This window comes from Pan paniscus, chromosome 7 (genome assembly GCF_029289425.2).
Source record: "Pan paniscus chromosome 7, NHGRI_mPanPan1-v2.0_pri, whole genome shotgun sequence".
NCBI lineage: Eukaryota > Metazoa > Chordata > Mammalia > Primates > Hominidae > Pan > Pan paniscus.
The window spans coordinates 69629050-69649959 of record NC_073256.2 but is presented as its reverse complement, the minus strand read 5'-3'; the positions used below and the strand labels follow the sequence as shown (position 1 = coordinate 69649959).

Sequence of the window (20910 nt, the reverse complement as noted above, 5' to 3'; positions counted from 1 at the left end):
TCTGTCTTAAAAAAAAAAAAAAAGTTATAATAAAACACTGTATCATAGCTTAATTGTTTTTTCTTTATTGATGGTATACAAAGAAATGATTTATCCAGATATAGTACATTAAGTAAACATTAGACTAAATGAAATAGAATGTGAATATATTCGATTAGATGAAATATGATGATTAAATTAATATCAAATTGTAATATTTGGGTGTAAGCTATAGGTGGTGTTGTTGCTCCTTATCTGATTTTATTCCTCTCTAGGTGTTTTCTGTGATTCTCCCATGAACCTTATTTCTGGCTAGTCCCTGTTTTACCATCTTGGGAATTCAATATGAAATTATTTTATTTTATAGGCTGGAGCATTGGATTTGCTAAAGGAGCTTAAGAATATTCCTATGACCCTGGAATTACTGCAGGTATGTGCTTTTATGCATCAAAGTTTTTTTAATAGGTAGTCGTCATAAAATACCAAAACATCTTCAGTACCAATATGTTTTTGTACTGTCTTGATAATGGTGTAAACCATTACTGACTGCTATTTTTTTTTTAAAGATGGCAATATAAATCAATAATCTACTAAGTTGCCATTATAGAGCAATGTCGCCTTTCTTAAGGAGAATAAAACCTGAATCTCTAAAGTTGGCAGTAGCAGTGAAATCTCACTGTGAGAGGAAGTTGGATTCTTGGCCCTGATTTGGTCTCCTAAGATTTCCCTTTCTTGATCTATTATTGATAGCTGCTGCCAGCATGAAGCTAGCTTCAGGGTGAGGATGGCAAGGTGTCGCTCCTCTCCCTTTTTTTTTTTTTTTTTTTAGCACCAGTCAAGCATGTACACAGTTGATGTCTAGTAGACATTACACAGATTGATTACTGAAGTCTTATTCTTTATTGATAATATTTATAGATGTTTAAGGGGGTATATGTAATATTTGGTTACATGCATAGAATGTATAATGATGAAGTCAGGTTATTTAGGGTATCCCTCACCTTCAGTATTTATCATTTCTCTGTGTTGGGAGCATTTCAAGCCCTCTCTTCTTGCTATTTTGAAATATATAATGTTTTGTTAACTATAGTGACCCTACTCTGCTGTGGAGCTTTAGAACTTATTCCTTCTATCTAACTGTATATTCGTACCCATGAACAAACCTGTCTTCATTCCCTTGCCTCACTTACGCACCCTTCCCAGTCTCTGGTATCCATCACTCTGCTTTCTATCTTTGTGAGGCTCACTGTTTTAGCTCTCACATAGGAGTGAGAACGTGGTATTTGTCTTTCTCTGCCTGGCTTATTTCAGTTAACATAACTTCAGTTCCGTCCGTGTTTCTGCAAATAGATGATTTCATTCTTTTTTATAACTGATGGTATTTCATTGTGTATATACATTAAATTTTCTTTATCCAGTTATTCATTGATGGGCACTTAGGTTGATTCCATATCTTGGCTATTGTGAATAGTGCTGCAGTAAACATGAGGGGTGCAGATACCCCTTTGTTAAACTGATTTCCTTTGGATAAATATTTGGTAGTGGGATTGCTGGATCATATGGTACTTTAATTTTTAGTTCTTGAGAAATCTCCATACTGTTTTATACAGTGGCTGTGCTAATTTACATTCCCATTAACAGTGTATGAGTTCCCTTTTTTCTGCACCTTCACCAGCATCTGTTTTTTTTTTTTTTGTCTTTTTAATAGTAGCCATTCTGGGCCAGGTGCTCATGCCTGTAATCCCAGCACTTTGGGAGGCTGAGGCGGGTGGATCACCTGAGGCCAGGAGTTCAAGACCAGCCTGGCCAACATGGTAAAACACCGTCACTACTAAAAATACAAAAATTAGCCAGGTGTGGTGGTGCATACCTGTAGTCCCAGCTATTTAGGAGGCTGAGGCACGAGAATCAGTTGAACCCAGGAAGTGGAGGTTGCAGTGAGCTGAGATTGCGCCACTGCACTTCATCCCAAGCCGTAAAGTGAGACTCTGTCTCAAAAAAAAAAATAAAAAATAAATAAATAAAAATAAAATAATAGCCATTCTGACTGGAGGAAGATGGTATCTCATGGTGGTTTTTATTTGCATTTCTCCAATGATTAGTGATGTTGAACATTTTTTCTTATACCTGTTGACCACTCGTATGTCTTGTTTTGAGAAATATCTATTCATGTTCTTTACCCACTTTTTTTTTTTTTTTTTTAAGATAAGGTCTCTGTTGCCCAGGTTGTAGTGCAATGGCATGATCATTGGCTGACTGCAGCCTCCACCTCCTGGGCTGAAGTGATCCTCCCACCTCAGCCCCTCCCATCCCTTACCCCCAAGTAACTGGGGACTACAGGAGCATGCTACCATGCTTGGCTAATGAAAAAAATTTTTTTTTTTAGAGACGGGGTTCTCCCTTTGTTGCCCAGGCTGGTCTTGAACTCCAGCCTTGGTCTCCCAAAGTGCTGGGATTGCAGGCATGAGCCACTGCAGCCAGCATTTTGCCTACTTTTTAATGAGATTATTTGTTTCCTGGTTGTTGTTGTTGTTGTCGTTGTTGAATTGTTTGACTTCCTTATTTATTGTTAATATGAGTCCCTTTTCACATGAATAGTTTGCAAATATTTTCTCCTGTTCAGCAGAAGCTTTTTTTTTTTTTTTTTTTTGAGACACAGTTTCACTCTGTGGCCCAGGATGGAGTGCAATGATACGACCTGCGACCTCAGCCTTCTGGATTCAAGCAATTCTCTTGCCTTAGCCTCCCCAGTAGCTGGGATTACGGGCGCCTGCCACCATGCCCAGCTAATTTTTGTATTTTTAGTAGAGACGGGGTTTCACCATGTTGGCCAGGCTGGTCTCAAACTCCTGACCTCGGGTGATCCGCCATCCTTGGCCTCCTGAAGTACTGGGATTACAGGCATGAGTGTATTTTAATGTTCCATCAAGAATGAAATATAAAAATAAAACTTTGATAAAAGTCAAAGTGTTAAAAAGGAAACTTAATATAGCCAATAACATGAATATCGTTATTTTCTGGTTGACGTTTTTTATTATCCACAAGTGCTTTCTTTGATATTTCTATTATATTAATTCAGAATTTAGGGAAAGGTGGTGGGGGTGTGTGAACGTGATTGAGAAAAAAGTCACATTTATTTTCATTAATGGCTAACTGAAATTGAATATTTCTTTCAGTTGTGAAAACACTAAACCACAGTTGTATTACCAGTATTTATGACTAAAACTAAAATAATTCACAAATGTTTTAACTTCAGTTTACTTATATTGTAAAAGTATTGAAATTGCTCATTATTGTTGCTGTTATACCTTATGCTAGGTCTTAATGTTTTAATAAGGAAGGGCTTGGCACAGTGGCTCGTGCCTGTAATCCCAACACCTTGGGAGATCAAGGCTAGAGGATTGCTTGAGCCCAGCAGTTCAAGACCAGCCTGGGCAACATAGCAAGACTCTGTCTTGATAAAAAAGAAAAAAATACACACACACAAATTAGGGAGCATGAACATTACTATCTTACATTTAAAAATATTTTGTAATTTTATATTATATAATTGTTTTGCTTCGTAATCCTATGTATTTTATTTAATCCATTTTTAACGGATTCTGAGAAGGGGTCCATAAGCTTCACCAGACTGCCAGAAGGATCCATGGTGCAAAAAAAGGGTTAAGAACTCCTCCTCTAGGCCGACCAGGTGGCTCATGCCTGTAATTCCAGCACTTTGGAAGCTGGAGGTGGGTGGATCACTTGAGCTCAGGAGTTTGAGACCAGCCGGCCCACATGGTGAAACCCCATCTCTACTAAAAATACAAAAAAATTAGCTGGGCATGGTGGCATGTGCCTGTAATAATCCCAGCTACTCGGGAGGCTGAGGCAGGAGAACCGCTTGAACCCAGGAGGCGGAGGTTGCAGTGAGTCGAGATTGCGCCACTGCACTCCAGCCTGGGCAACAGAGCAAGACTCTGTATCAAAAAACAAAAAGGAACTCCTCTGTCTCTAGACCCCAGAAAGAGAAAGGAAGAGAAAGGAAGTAAGTCATGACATCCTACCTTCTGAGTTCAGGTTTCTGTCTAATGATCAGCAACTTCTCTTGCAAGTCAACTCTAAGAATAAACTTTCCTTTGAGATAGTTCCTTACCAAGGCATAACTTTATCCTGACAGACCTATGTGGGGAAAACAACATAATAATCCCATTATTTATTTAACAGGCACGTGTAGAGTTAGAGAGAGTATGGAGGTTGGATAGGGTTAATATTTATGACCATCTCTAATTTTTTCCTGTGCTTCCTTCTTTGGAAAGCCTGTGTATTTATATAACAAACATTTGAGGTTTTTTTTTTTTCTTTGAGATGGAGTTTCACTCTTGTTGCCCAGGCTGGAGTGCAATGGCACGATCTCGGCTCACTGCAACCTCCACCTCCTGGGTTCAAGCGATTCTCCTGCCTCAGCCTCCTGAGTAGCTGAGATTACAGGTGTGTATCACCACACCCGGCTAAGAGTTTTTACTATGATTAAGAATTGTGCTGGGTTTATAAAGATGAATAAGATAAGGCCTTTCCCTCCTCATTGAACTTAAGTTCTAGTAGAGGAAAACTGACATATAAACAAAGATGTAGGTACCCAAAGAAAAGTCCATACAGTGTTCATCTGGGGGAAAGAAGGAGGGTAGGAAGAAGAATGAAGAAGTTTACTTGTCAATCTAATACATAATCTGGGAGGTGCAGAATGCTGTTATGTAGGTGATAAAGCTGAAACCACATCTCAAAAGATGACTAGGTTCTCCCTCAGCAGATAGACAGGGAAAGATATTTCAGCAGAGAAAACAGTATGTGGAAGCAGTGTGGCATTTAGAAGTGAAAATAAAGGAGAGCTAGTTGCATATGGGGTTAAAGACATGGGAAGAGCTAGTTGCATACAGGATTTTAAAGACATAGGTGGTGTGGCACGCAGGGCTTCATATGTGATGCTGAGAGCATTACTACTGAAAGGTGTTAGGCAGGGGAGTATGTGACCAGATTTGCACATTGGAGGAAATGGGAAGCTGGAGCCTGAAAGACCTGTTGACTAATGAAGTTATTCAGGTGAGGAGTGATGAGGGCTTAAACTAAGATAATAGCAATATAAATGGAGAGAAGGGGAATTTGTTAATGAAAGACAGCCTATAAGGATTGGTAGTTGTTTGGATGGAGGTGAAGGAGTGGAGGAATTTAGGATGACTGAGATTTTTGCCATGGCGACTGGGTAGATGGTGCCATTTAGCAATATAAGAATATTCAAGAAAGGTAGTATGAAGGTGAGCTTGGGATGAGAAGAAAATAAAAATGGAGGGGTGAAGAGATAAAGGATAATTTGGATACACTGGATTTTGAGATGCCTATGAAACAAGTATATGCAGGTATCTGGTAGGTAGTTGAGTATGTCCTCCCTAGCAGTGCTGTCAAGTATGACTTTGCAGTGATGGAAATGTTTCTGATGTGAGTGTTGACTGATATGGTAGTGCTTAACTACATGAGGCTATTGAGCACTTGAAATATGACTAAGGAACGGAATTCTAAATTTCATTTAATTTTATCAAATTTTAAATAGCCATATACGTAAACAGCTCTAGAATATAAGAGAAAGGACAGGTTTAGGAAATATTTGAGAAGTAATAGCATAGAGGTGGGTTAGATCCCTTAGGAAAAAGGGAAAACAGAGTTGGGATATAACAGACTGATTAAATCAAATGAGATCTGAAGAGTCCATGGGAGTTTACAATTAGGAGTGCAGGAAACTGAGCAGAGTGAGAGAGTAGAAGGTGGGTATGGGTTGAAGGTGGGGAAGTAAACAGGAAGACAAATATTTGGGCTAGTAATAGATTCGGCTAGTTTTGTAAGTTTTTATATATAGTAGATTAATTTATTCAATCATGATTAAGTGTCTGCTATGTGCTAGATATTATTCCACATGCTGAATATAGTGGCAGACAAGACAAGGTCCCTGCTGTCTTGGAACTTATTAAAAGGATAGTAAACGTAGCTGTATGTTTCTTTTTTTTTTTTTAAACAGTATTATTGAGATATAATTCACATACCATACAATTCATTCATTTAAAGTGTATGATTCATTGTTTTTTAGTATATTCTGGTACTATCACCACAATTAACTTTAGAACATTTTCATCACCCCAAAAAGTCATTCTCTGTTCCCCCCAACTGGTCTTCCTCCTTCCAGCCTAGGCAACCACTAATCTTTCTGTCTCTATAGGTTTGCCTGTTCTGGAGTTTTCATATAAATGGAATCATACAGTATCTGACCTTTGATGTCTGGCTTCTGTCACTTAGCTTAATGTTTTCAGGATTCATCCATGTTGCAGTTTATGTCAGAATTTTCAGGCCTTTTTATGGCTGAATAATATTCAGTTGCATGGATATTTCACATGTTGTTTATCCATTTGTCAGTTGATGCGTTTAGACTTTTTTGGCTGTTATGTATCACACTGCTGTGCGTGTTTATGTACAAGTTTGTGTGAGCATATGTTTTTGTTGTTCTTGTGTAGATACCTGGGAATGGTATTGCTGGTTTATGTGGTAACTGTGTGTTTAACATTTTGAGGACCTGCCAGACTCTCTTCTCTAGCCACGGTACCATTTTATATCCCTAGTAGCAGTAAACGAGGGGTCCAGTTTCTCTGCATCCTTGCAAACACTTGTTGTTGTTTGTTTTTGATTATAGCTATTGTAGTGGGTGTAGTGGTATTTCACTGTAGCTTTAATTTTTATTTCCATAATGTCTAAGGATGTTGAATATCTTTTCATGTGCTTGTTGGTTATTTTTATATCTTATTCGGAGAAATGTCTATCCAGATCCTTTGCCCATTTTTAAATTGGATTGTCTTTTTTTTTAATCGAGTTGTGATAGTTCTTTATATATTCCAGATACAAGTCGCTTATCAGACATAGAGTTTGCAAATATTGTCTCTTTTTCTGTGAATTATCTTTTTGCTTTCTCGATGATGTTCATTGAAGCACAAAAGTTTTAAATTTTGATATATTCTATTTTTTCTTTGATTGCTTGCGCCTTAGGTGTCATATCCAAGAAACCATTCCCTAATCCAAGGTCATGAAGCTTTACTCCTGTTCACATTGAGTTAATTTTTATGTGTGGTATAAGGAAGAGGTTCAGCTTTATTCTTTTACATGTGGATATCTAGTTGTTCCAGCACCATTTGTTGAAAAGAATACTCTTTTCTCCAATGAATTGTCTTGATATCCTTATCTAAAATCAGTTGATGAAAAATGTAGGAGTTTATTTCTGGAGTCTTAAATTTATCCCATTGATCTGCACGTCCATCCTTTTGCCAGTACCATGCTATCTTGGTTACTATAGGGAATTGTGAGTGCTCCAACTTTGTTCTTCTTTTTCAAGATTGTTTTGGCTGTTTTGGGTCCTTTGCATTTCTGTATGGACTTTAGGGTACGCTTATCAATTTCTACACTAAAGGCAGATGGGATTCTGATAGGCATTGCATTGAGTCAGTAGTTCGACTTGATTAGTATTGCAGTCTTAACATTTAAGTCTTCCGGTCTATCAACATGAGATTTCAAAAATTTTGTTTAGGTCATCTTTAATTTCTTTCAAAAATGTTTTATAGTAGCTGTGTGTTTCTTTTATATATGTGTGTTTTAAATGTATGTTTTACATATGTGTTTTATAGTAGCTGTACAGTAGCTATATGTTTTTTACCTTAAGATTTAGTGGCTACCTTGAGATCATCTTGGCAAAAACTCATGAGTGATCACAAAGGAGATTTTTCTTCTGGAGCACACCAAATCTGCTTGTTTCCTGTGATGTTAACAGTGTCTCTTGATCTCAGTACTCATTCCTTTCTGCTTTTCCATCAGTGTGCAGCTGACCCCTAAGGCTGCTTAATGCACTCTCCACCTTTCCAAGGTAATGTCTTTCTTTCTGTATACCTGATGTTCTATAGAAATCATAGGCAAAGGCACATATTTTATCTGCTAGAGTTTCACGATGTATAGTTTGTCCTGAAAGCTTTCATTAGTCCTGCAGTCAAGAAAACAGTTATAATCCCACAATTCCTAAGGTCACTTGAGCACAGAATACTTTCGTATAACCTATCTATTACATCTTGTAAGTCTTAGCATACCAATTTTAGGAAAAATCTCTAGGGAATTGATAGAGGCAACTTCAGACTTGCTTATCCAAGTGAATAGCTTCATAATCTTTTCCTCTACTTTTTTTTTTTCATTTTTTCCATGGTACCCCCAAAGGAAAAAAGAAAAACTTATTTCAAATCTTTGTTTTTCATTCTACCTCAGCAGTTTCATTTCTTTTTTTTCTTTTTTTTTTTGAGACGGAGTCTCGTTCTGTTACCCAGGCTGGAGTGCAGTGGTGCAATCTCGGCTCACTGCAACCTCTACCTCCCGGGTTCGAGCAATTCTCCTGCCTCAGTCTCCCCAGTAGCTGGGACTACAGGCGCGTGCCACCACGCCTAGCTAATTTTTTGTATTTTTTAAAGATGGGGTTTCACCGTGTTAGCCAGGATGGTCTTAATCTCCCGACCTCGTGATCCACCCACCTCGGCCTCCCAGAGTGCTGGGATTACAGGCGTGAGCCACCATACCCGCCCTTTTTTTTTCTTTTTGGAGACAGTCTTGCTCTGTCACCCAGGCTGGAAGCTGGAGCGCAGTGGTGTGATCGTGGCTTGCTGCAGCTTCTGCCTTCTGGGTTCAAGTGATTCTTCTGTCTCAGCCTCCCGAGTAGCTGGGACTACAGGCGCTTGCCACCACGCCCAGCTAATTTGTTTTTTGTTTGTTTGTTTGTTTTTTGTTTTTTTTGTTTTTTTAGTAGAGACAAAGTTTTACTATATTGGCCAGGCTGGTCTCGAACTCCTGACTTCGTGAGCCGCCCGCCTCAGCCTCCCAAAGTGCTGGGATTACAGGTGTGAGCCACCGTGCCCCTCATTTCTTATTATTTTGGCTTGACAATCTCTTCCATAGATAAGCATGTTTATTACAAGATAACTATATTCTCAGTATAGGTTTTGTTTGAGGCTGAGCGGGATAATCATTGACTTTTTAGTAATCAAAACATCCTCTGATAATTAAAAAGCAATCACCCAGCAGTACACAATTCATCATCTCCTTACACCTTTGCTCTCCTGCAAGCCCCTAGTAAAGTGCCATTTTATTTTTTTGCACGTTTGTGTCAGTTCTAAGCTTCAGAACCACACTAATAAGTTATTTCCTCTACACATTGAAAAAGTGGAGTTTTTTTCCTAGTAAACTAGCCTTGTTAACCCCAAATTGTTTGGGGCTTTAAAATTGTGGAGTCCCTTTATCTTTCTGCTGTTCAATCTTGTCTGTTTTGCTCAGCTTTCTAAGAGATATAGGACACTCTAGCCAACCACATATTCTAAATTCTTGAATAAAACTTAGATCCTGAATCTGTTTGTTGAAAGGATTGAATAATTTAGAAGGAAACCTCAAGTACCCGTATATTTTTCTACCATAAAGCTTACAATAGGGTTTCTTTTTTTTTTCACCACTAAGAATTCCTTGTTACTTTTTTCTTCCATAGACCATATGTTTGAAATATTGTCTGTTAACAACCCGAACTTACTAAATAATATACCATTTTTTATTTATCGTTCATATTTGGGCTGTCATAGCTTTTGTGTTCTTTGAGCACAATTTGAAACCATTGATGTGCTAGAAAGACCATGGACTTCGGCAGTGAACAAACCTGGATTAAAATCCCAGTTTTTGGCTGGGCCGGTGGCTCATGCTTGTAATCCCAGCACTTTGGAGGCTGAGGTGTGTGGATCACCTGAGGTCTAGAGTTTGAGACCAGCCTGGCCAACGTGGTGCAATCCGTCTCTACTAAAAATACACAAATCAGCCGGGCGAGGTGGCATGTGCCTGTAATCCCAGCTACTCGGGAGGCTGAGGCAGGAGAATTGCTTGAACCAGGAGGTGGAGGTTGCAGTGAGCCAAGATCGTGCCCCACTGCACTCCAGCCTGGGTGACAGAGTGAGATTCCGTCTCAAAAAAAAAAAAAAAAATCCCAGCTTTGCTGGTTGGTAATGGTGTGATGCTGGGCACGTTATTTATTGGCACTTCCAATCTCTTCATCTTTAAAAATAGGGATGATCTCAACTTTGAAGGGTTGTTAGAAAGATTGATGAATGTGGATGCTCTAAGCATAATTCTAGGCACGTAATTATCACAGGTTAAATTTTACCTGTATTTTGTGAAGTGCATTTTAATGTCTCTGATTATATGCTGGTTCCTGGCAAAATAAAGCCTTTTAAACCTGGATAGGTGGTAGTTTTTGTTTGGATATCCTCATAATAATTTGCAGCTGGTGCTCTATGAAGTAATCCATGTAGAAGAATGTATAGAAACAAAGAAATGCATGTATTAGTCATGATTGCTTCAACCTAACTTATATACAACATTTTATATTTTATCCTCGTTTATCTTCACTTCTCCCTTGTGGAAAGATTGATTGCATTTTTCTAGTTAACCAGACTTATTACAGTAGTGAGTTTTATGCTTCTAGATCTTGATGATAAGAACATTAATGAGTCTAGTGTTTGATCTGAAGATGTATGTATCTTAATATAATTTGCTATTATAAGGATCCAAAAATTGAAGTTTTGAAATTCTAAAATAGAAATAGGAATCTGGGAAAGAAAAGAATATAGGTGAAATACTAATTTGTTTAAAATAAAATTGGTATACATAATTTTTTTGTTATTGCCTTGCAGTCCACAAGAATCGGAATGTCAGTTAATGCTATTCGCAAGCAGAGTACAGATGAGGAAGTTACATCTTTGGCAAAGTCTCTCATCAAATCCTGGAAAAAATTATTAGGTATCATTGATCTTCCCTTACATATATTTATGATGTTGTGATTTATTCAAACAGTTAATGGTTACATTTTATGGTTAGTTAATGGTTACATTTTTTTCTTAGTGAATCTAGATATACTGAAAGCAGTGCCTCGTAATAAAGGCGAGGGGAGTTAATTTGATCTTTAGGGTTTTTTTGCCTTTTAGGCCAGTCAAATTTGGCTTTCTTAACTTTTGACACAACTGGATAAACTCTTTCAGTAAGAAGAATTTTCTCTTAAAGGAAAGGTTGTGGATACCTTTTGAAATGGTTATTGAAATTTTTTGACTTACAGAAAACTTGCGAGGATGATTAAAAGAATGCCGTATCCTTTATCCATATCATCAATTTTTAATATTTGCCATATTTGTTTTATCATATTCTCTCTTTTTCTTTCTCTATTTGCACACACACAAATTATTTTTTTCGGAACCATTTGAAAGTAGGTTGAATATATCATGGTCTTTTACCCTTTAAATACTTGCGTGTATTTCCTTACTGCAAGCTTATTTTTTTATGGAATCATAGTATAAGAAATATAGGAAATTTAACATTGGTATAGTATTTTATGGTTTATGTTCAGGTTTGTCAGTTGTCCCAATAATGTTTTTTTATATTCTTTTGTTTTTCTACCTTCAGGAGAAGATCCAGTTCAGGATCACATAGCTAGTTTTCTTTCTTTTTTTTTTTTTTTTTTTGAGACTGAGTCTCACTCTGTTGCCCAGGCTGGAGTGCAGTGGTGCAATCTCGGCTCACTGCAAGCTCCGCCTCCTGGGTTCATGCCATTCTGCCTCAGCCTCCCGAGTAGCTGGGACTACAGGCGGCTGCCACCACGCCCAGCTAATTTTTTGTATTTTTAGTAGAGACGAGGTTTCACCATGTTAGCCAGGGTGGTCTCGATCACCTGACCTTGTGATCTGCCTGCCTTGGCCTCCCAAAGTGCTGGGATTACAGGTGTGAGCCACCTTGCCCAGCCTCACATAGCTAGTTTTCTAATTTGAAATCATTCTTAAGCTTTTCTTTATCTTTTATGAAATTGACATTTTGAAGAATACAGGTACCCCTTCTCCTTTGTTTTTCCCCCAAGGCAGAAATGTTCCTTTCTCATTTGAAGACCAACCTGTTTACTTAGGTTCATGATTTTACTTTTTCTTTGTTTTTGGTCTGTGATCTTTCACTATCAATTATCGCCTGTGTAGGAAATGTACATAGGGTCCTAGCCCAACAAATATGAATTCCCTCACCTTAAATTTTATTCTGGGGCTGTCAATTTTTTGTTGATATATTTCCTGAAAGTCAAATTTGGAAGGAAAGAAAATTAAACGCAATTTTGTCTTTCACATTAATTGCACAAACCCAATAAAAAAAATTACTGTTGCGGGCCATGCTTTAAAATTTTATGTGTGTGTGTGTATATCCTGTCCCTTCCCCCTCATTCCTGGTCCCCTGCCTCAAGTAGGGCTAAAAGAAACAAGGTCATTTCCTATAGAAGAAAGTGTGTATGCCTCCTGAATATGTGGAGTTGAACTTTTTATTTTGACATAATAAGTGACTCACAGAAAATTACCACAAAAAAAAAGTACAGAAAGGTCTCATGTACCCTTTATCCAGCTTCCTCCTATGGTAATATCACATAACTCTCATATACAGAATCTCAACCAGGAAATTGACAGTGATACAGTCTACAGACCTTATTCAGATTTCATCAGTTTTTACTGGCGCTAGTGTATGTGTGGGGGCGTATATGTGTGGGGGCATGTATCCTTCTGAGCAATTTTATCTTACGTATACATTCATGTAACCATCATTAATGTGTATTTTAAAATACTTTCATGCAAATCAGATTTTTATCAAATTCATAATGGGCTTAAAAAATAGAACTTGGATATGTTATACAATATGCAGAAAATGACCAGTTGTAATGAATGCAAAGTGGAATTGGATTTTGGTTTAAAAGTAACCTAGGAAATATATTCAAGGCAGAATTTCCCACATTTTTAAGTTGTATCCTTGAAGCAGGTTTATTCCCCTATCCACCCCCTTTCCCACCACTTTTTTTGTTTTGTGTTGAAATAGGGGTCTTGCTATGTTGCCTAGGCTAACCTCCAACTCCTGGGTTCAAACAATCTTTCACATCAGACTCCTGAGTAGCTGGAACTGCAAGCATCCGCCACTGCCCTCCTTTGTTATTTATTTACTGATTTGAGACAGAGTCTCACTATGTTGCTCAGGCTGGTCTTGGACTCTTGAAGGCTCAAGCGATCCAACCTGCCTTGGCCTCCCAAAGTGTTAGGTTTATAGGCGTGAGCCATCGCGCTTGGCCCCTCCTTTGTTTTTAATAGCATATTCCTTATTTGAGGTGTACCTGCTTTTTTCTCATGATTAGATCAGGTTGTACATCCCCAGTTGGAATACTGTTTAAGCATGTTATGTCCTTCTCAAGGTATCATATCCAGAGTGATTGATGGTAATTTTGAGAATCTAGTCAAAGCTACACTGTATAGTGTATTGTTTTTCCTCTTGTAGCTAATAGCCATTCTGTGGGAGACACTTTTAAGATCCTGAAACTGTCTTACACCTTAACAAATCTTTTTCCTCCCCTCCCAATTTAGGATCCATTGATTTTTTGCTCAAACCAATCTTTGTAGTAGTAGTTGCAAAATTGTGATTTTTCTGACTCCTCTGCTTCAATACTTATAAAATCATCATTCTGTTAGAAGAAGAACCTTCTGGCCAGGCATGGTGGCTCACGCCTGTAATCTCAGCACTTTGGGAGGCTGAGGCAGGCAGATCACGAGGTCAGGAGATCGAGACCATCCTGGCTAACACGGTGAAACCCCATCTCTACTAAAAAAAATACAAAAAAATTAGCTGAGTGTGATGGTGAGCACCTGTAGTCCCAGCTACTGCTACTCGAGAGGCTGAGGCAGGAGAATGGCATGAACCCGGGAGGCGGAGCTTGCACTGAGCCGAGATCGCGCCACTGAACTCCAGCCTGGGCAACAGAGTGAGAGTCTGTCTAAAAAAAAAAAAAAGACAACCTTCTTTTTACCCCTTAGCTATTTATCCATTAGTGTAGACTCGCAGGTTCCTTTTCTGTATAATGGATTGTAATACATTACTATTCAAATTTAATTTGCATAAAATTTACCCCTACTATAATTTTACCTATGCTGTGTGTGTACTTAATTTATATTACCTTTTTTAATGAAAATAGTTTATCTATCATAACTGTTATTTTTATTGGTTTCAGAATGATTTATTCAGTTGACTATACCATATTTTAGTTGATCACTTGCCAGTTGTTAGATTTGTTGTTTTTAACTTTATGGTGGTTGTAACTAATGTCTTGATGGATATCTTTCTGCCTAAAGCTTTTTCTTTACATTGTTAGCTAGATTTCTGCATTTACTACTACTGCTACTAGGTAGCACATTGTTGAATACTTAAGATATGCCAAGCATTGACCTGTATTAATGCATTTAATCCTCACAACAATCCAGTTTGGTAGGTGCTATTATAATCTCCATTTTATGATGAGGAATCTGAGGCACTGAGCGGTTAAATACCTTGCACACAGTTGAATCAGTGGTGAATAGCCAAGCTGGGACTTCATTGCAGACAGCTGGAGTCCAGAGCTGGAGCACCTCCTTCCCAGCTAGCTGGGCTGTGTTGCCCACAACACTGTATCAGATAGTAGGGATGCTTCTGAGGCTGTTCATGCCTCTTACTGCTCTGCTGTCCAAAAGGATTGTACTAATTCACTGTGCCAGAGCAGTGTGTGAGATAGTTCTGCTGTCCCTTTGGCAGCATTGGATCCTTGCTGGATCATATTTCATTGTTATATCAGTTTTCCCTTTTAAATGCTTTCTACCCTATTACTTTTGGACCATTTCTTAGTCCTTGCCATGTGTCATTATTAATCTTTGTTTTCAGTGTTACAGTACTATAGCATCTTTGGGATTTGAGCCTTCAAGGAAATTATTGAGAATAACAAGGAGCAGTAAAATTATGTGAAGACTAAAGTGTATGTGCGTGTTTTATCAGAGGGCTTGAATTGTGTTTTAGGTTTGACAAACTTCAACTTTACAAGATGAGTTCTACAGTTGTGATTTCAACCATTCTTTTATCAGTGATTCTCATCCAGATAACTATATATTAGAGTTGTCTAAGGAACTTTAAAAAATAATGATGCTTGCGCCTCACTGCCAGAGATTTGGATTGAATGGATCTGGTTTGGAGCTTGGCATGAGGATATGTTTAAAAGCTCCCTAGGTGATTCTGCTATCCAGTTGGATATAGTTTCTTCTATATTCTATACAGAGAGATATGAAGAATTGAAAGAATTCTTTATGTAGCCTTTATTGCTTATGTAGGGAGCAAAATGTACTTAACTGGTATACTTTGTACAGTAGACCCAAACGTTTTCTGAACTTAGCTTCAAGGCTATGTATTTTGTTTTTGTTTTGTTTTTTTTGAGACAGGTATCACTCTGTCATCCAGGCTGGAGTGCAGTGGTGCAGTTATAGCTCATTGCAGCCTCAAGTTCCTGGGCTCAAGCATTCCTCCTGCCTGGGCTTCCTGAATGGCTGGGACTACAGGCATGCACTGAATTTTTTTTTTTTTTTTTTTTTTTTTTTTTGAGACAGAGTCTCACTCTGTCACCCAGGCTGGAGTGCAGTCGCACAATCTCGGCTCACTGCTGCACCTCCTCCTCCCAGGTTCAAATGATTCTCCTGCCTCAGCGTCAGCTGGGATTGCAGGTGTGCACCACCATGTCCAGCTAATTTTTGTATTTTTAGTAGAGATAGGGTTTAACCATATTGGCTAGGCTGGTCTGGAACTCCTGACCTGAAGTGATCCACCTGCCTCAGCCTCCCAAAGTGTTGGGTTTACAGGTGTCAGCCACCACATTCGGCCCCAGGCAGGCACCAGTTTTAAAATTTAAGACTGTGTTGATTGATTTAAAAGTGAATGTTTCTTTGGGCCGTTGAAATATTGCACTGACTCAACCTATTTTTATGTACCTTATTTCATAATATCTCATTGCTTACCTCTTTTTTTTTTTTTGAGACAGAGTCTTGTTCTGTCGCCCAGGCTGGAGTGCAGTGGCATGATCTCGGCTCACTGCAACCTCCGCCTCCCGGGTTCAAGCTATTCTTCTGCCTCAGCCTCCTGAGTAGCTGGGACTACAGGCGCGTATCACCACGCCCGGCTAATTTTTTGTATTTTTTTTAGTAGAGATGGGGTTTTACCGTGTTAACCAGGATGATCTTGATCTCCTGACCTCGTGATCTGCCCGCCGTGGCCTTCCAAAGTGCTGGGATTACAGGCATGAACCACTGTGCCTGGCCACCTCTTTAAGTCTTAAAGCTTGTGCACTCTGTATTACTTTATAGTTCATTTAAGATAGAGAAGGTACTGGGTAGGTCTTACTCATCCTGAGGTATTTTCTATGAAAGTGTTTTTTGTTTACCATCCCAGAAATATTTGTTTATATTTTGGATACCACCTTAAATTTTCTAACTTTATGGAAATTTATTAAAAACAATATTGCTGTGTATGCTTTAATTTTTATTTTATTTGACTTTATTTTGAGACAAGGTCTGGCTCTGTTGCCCGGGCTGGCATGCAGTGGTGTGATCTTGGCTCACTGCAGCCTCCACCTGCTGGGCAAAAGCCATCCTCCCACTTCAGCCTCCCGAGTAGCTGAGACTACAGGTGTGCACCACCACGCCCGGCTAATTTTTGTATTTTTTGTAGAGACAGAGTTTTGTCATGTTGCCCAGGCTGGTCTCAAACTCATGAGCTCAAGTGATCCACAGCCTCCCAAACTACTGGAATTACAGGCGTGAGCCACTGCACCGGCCTGTGCTTTCATTTTTAAAGTAACAGTGCAGATATTTCCATATTCTTCCCATCTCTTTGTTCCATATACTTTCCTCCCTTTAGGTTCCCATGGCATGTGAATTTGTAGTTCCCACCAAATGAGGGAATTTATTTGGGAGTGTTGACTGAACTTGCATTGTGAAAAATAGTACATATGCTAATAGCTTATGCAAACTTCATCTACTTGTAGGAAACTTAGGATTTTAGTTCATGTTGTGCAAATAGCCTGTTAACATGCAGTATTTTAGTTTTTAGTTTTTACAAATGCTAGCAACTTAAGAGATTTCATAATTTTCAGATGGGCCATCAACTGAGAAAGACCTTGACGAAAAGAAGAAAGAACCTGCAATTACATCGCAGAACAGCCCTGAGGCAAGAGAAGAAAGGTACTTCACAGTATAGACATATATTTATATTGAAAGTCATAGTTTTACTTCCTGCATCAATTCCCCTGTCTAATGTTCCCCTATTTACACTCCTTTTTTTGTTTTCTAATCAAATGGAAGTAGTAAATGTATGTAGCCATGTATTCTATTTTTTTTTCAGATTTCTTGAACATTTGAGAGGTAGAAGACATTGAATAAATAAGAAGTTATTTATATTGTACTCAACAAGTTTAATTGAATGGGATTGCTGGGGTAGGCACTGATGGAATTGATAATGGAGGTAGTGATTAGGGATTCAAATGGTTGCTTCCTCTATTTACCACATTTTTTTTTTTAGATTTATTTTGGCCCTTGATCTCATTCTCCTTTGCATGCTTTTTTTCTTCCTTTCGAATTTAGCAATTTGTGGCCAGGCACGGTGGCTCACTTTGGGAAGCTGAGGTGGGAGGATCACTTGAGGTTAGGAGTTCGAGACCAGCCTGGCCAACACGGTGAAACCCTTTCTCTACCAAAAAAAAAAAAAAAAAATATTAGCCATGTAGCCATGTGTGGTGGCATGTGTCTATAGTCCCAGCTACTTGGGAGGCTGGGGTGGGAGAATTGCTGGAACCCGGGAGGCAGAGGTTGCAGTGAGCCAAGATCATGCCACTGCACTCCAGCCTGAGCAATGGAGTGAGACCTTATCTTAAAAAAAAAAAAATAGCCATTTGTTATAAGAACTTAAAATGTGAAGTTCATTAACGAAGAGTTCAGATTGTCCCTCACCTCCTATGAGGCCTTTGCATGTGTTCTTTCCTGTTACATCTCACGAACTATGCAGTATTGAACATGTTGCTTACTCATAGTTGGTTAAATACAAATTGTTCTTCTGTTCTTGGGAAGCTGGTAGGTTAACAGTCAACATTGATTTAAAGCAATGGTTCTTGAAAGTGTGGTCCCTGGAAGAGGAGAGAACCTGACAGCTTGTTAGAAATACAGATTCTCAGACTTCGTCCTGTAACTACTGAATCAGGAATTCTGGTGGGGAGGGGCCCAGATACCTGTTTTGAGACAGAGTCTTGCTCTGCCGCCCACTCTGGAGTGCAGTGGTGCGATCTTGGCTCACTGCAACCTCCACCTCCCAGGTTCAAAGCAGTTCTCCTGCCTCAGCTTCCCAAGTAGCTGGGATTACAGGCGCCCACCACACCTGGCTAATTTTTGTGTTTTTAGTAGAGATGGGGTTCTGCCATGTTGGCCAGGCTGGTCTTGAACTCCTGATTTCAGGTGATCCGCCCTCCTCAGTGTCCCAAAGTGCTGGGATTACAGGCGTGAGCCACTGTGCCTGGGGTTTTTTATTTTTTATTTTTGAGACAGAGTCTTGATCTGTCACCCAGGCTGGAAGGCAGTGGCACGATCTCGACTCACTGCAACCTCCACCTTCCAAATTCAAATGATTCTCCTGCCTCAGTCTCCTGAGTAGCTGGGATTATGAGTGTATGCCACCACACCTGGCTAATTTTTATATTTTTAATAGAGATGAGGTTTCACCATGTTGGCCAGACTGGTCTTGAACTCTCAACCACAGGTGATCCACCTGCCTCAGCCTCCCAAAGTGCTGGGATTATAGGCGTAAGCCACTGCACCCAGCCCGTGTTGAGGTATTTAGGACATTAAGGCAACTACCGATTTTAACTTTGTTTCTCAATATTTTCCCAAAATTGATCATGTACTCTTCATGTTAATGTTAATGTCTCATACACTGTTTTTTTTGTATTTGTATTAACTATATTAAATATATATATTAAACATATTAACTATATTAACTATATTAAAAGAGGTAAGTCAAAGGTAGGCTTAAACAGCAGTTGTTAATAAAGTTTATGTAATTTTTTCTAACGTTATATCCGTTTAGTTTTCTTAAATCTGGAATGGTTCCTCAGTCTCTCATTGTCTTTGTTTTTATTATTTTATTATTATTATTATTATTTTTTGAGACAGAGTTTCACTCTTGTTGCCCAGGCTGGAGTCCAATGGCACAATCTCAGCTCACCGCAACCTCTGCCTCCTGGGTTCAAGGGATTCTCCTGCCTCAGCCTCCCAAGTAGCTGGGATTACAGGCATGTGCCACCATGCCTGGCTAATTTTGTATTTTTAGTGGAGACGGGGTTTCTCCATTTTGATCAGGCTGGTCTTGAACTCCCGACCTCAGGTGATCCGCCCGCCTTGGCCTCCCAAAGTGCTAGGATTACAGGCCTGAGCCACCGCGCCCAGCCTTGTTTTTATTTTTTTTTTGAGATGGAGTCTTGCTCTGTTGCCCAGGCTGGAATGCAGTGGCACAATCTTGCCTCACTGCAACCTCTGCCCCCCAGGTTCAAGCGATTCTCCTGTCTTAGCCTCCTGAGTAGCTGGGATTAGAGCTGCACGTCAACACACCCAGCTAATGTTTGTACTTTTAGTAAAGATGGGGTTTCATCTTGTTGACCAGGCTGGTCTCGAACTCCTGACCTCAAGTGATCCACCCACCTTGGCCTCTCAAAGTACTGGGATTACTGTTGTGAGCCACTGTGCCCGGCCTCTCGTTGTCTTTTATCAGTTTTACGTGCTTGACGTGTAGGTATAGAGCCTGTCTGCAAAAGAAAATTACTGTGTGTGAAGTCTGATAAAGTAACTGATTAGTATCTATCTACACCCCATCCCCGCCCCAACACACACAGAAATACAGGAGGATTGAGAAATGAATTTTGAGGAGTCATGTAAAGAAAGATAGAAGGTTAAATCTAAGTTGCTTGTAGCTAAGCAGGATTTTATATTTTGGGTGCAAGAATTTAAGGAGAAAGTAATGTGTTTAAATGCTTAGAAAGGAAGGATCAGAATGTAGGAAGTGGGACCAGCAGTAGTGAAACTAGTGAGGAAAAGTTTCCCTCAGTCCATATGGGCAATTTCCCTTGGTTCCTGTGTAGCATTTGGCTACAGACACAGAAGCAAAAGCATTTAATCAAAGTGTTTAAGAACTGGGTTTTTGGCTGGGTGTGGTGGCTCATACCTGTAATGTCAGCACTTTTGGGAGGTCAAGGTAGGGGGATCACTTGAGCCCAGGAGTTTGAGACTAGCCTGAGCAACATAGGGAGGCCCTGTCTCTACAAGTAATAAAAAGCATTAGACAGGTGTGATGGCACATGCCTGTGGTCCCAGCTACTTGGGAGGCTGAGGCAGGAGAACCGCCTGAGCTTGGGGGTCATGGCTGCAGTAAGCCATGGTTGTTTCACTGCACTCCAGTCTGGGTGACAGCGTAAGACTCTGTCTCAAAAGAAAAAAAAAAAAAAGAAAAGAAATGAGTTTTGGGGCCTGGCACGGTGGCTCAAGCACTTTAGGAGGCCAAGGCGGAATTATCACTTGAGGTCAGGAGTTCGACACCAGCCTGGACAACATAGACCCTTTCTCTACCAAAAAAAAAAGGTTTGTTTGTTGGATTATTATTTTTTTTTTTTGGAGACAGAGTCTTGCTCTTTTACCCAGGATGGAGTGCAGTGGCGTAGTCAAGGCTTTCTGCAGCCTCAACCTTTCAGTCTCAAGCGAGCCCCCCACTTCAGCCCCCAAGTAGCTAGGACCACAGGTGCATACCACCATGTTTGGCAAATTTTTAAAACTATTTTTGTAGACCCTGGGTCTCACTATTTTGTCCGGGCTGTTCTTGAACTCCTGGGATTACAGGCATGAGCCAGCTTGCCCGGCCAAAAAATATTTTTAAAATTAACTGGGCATGGTGGCATGCACCTGTAGT

At 39.5% G+C, this 20910-nt stretch overlaps 1 protein-coding gene across 5 annotated transcripts in view; it reads left to right on the top strand.

The window, feature by feature from the left end:
- TCEA1 (transcription elongation factor A1) overlaps positions 1–20910 on the top strand; it is a 56202-nt gene that overhangs the window by 11420 nt on the left and 23872 nt on the right. For 2 of the 5 annotated variants that reach the window (XM_003823245.5, XM_063606757.1), the window contains exons 2-4: positions 347–409; positions 10752–10857; positions 17063–17150. In XM_003823245.5, the coding sequence (XP_003823293.1) occupies positions 347–409; positions 10752–10857; positions 17063–17150 (257 nt within the window). Of the gene's footprint in view, positions 1–346; positions 410–7860; positions 7910–10751; positions 10858–17062; positions 17151–20910 lie in introns of all 5 variants that reach the window. The other 3 variants (XM_034966096.4, XM_063606758.1, XM_063606759.1) reach the window with 2 other exon arrangements.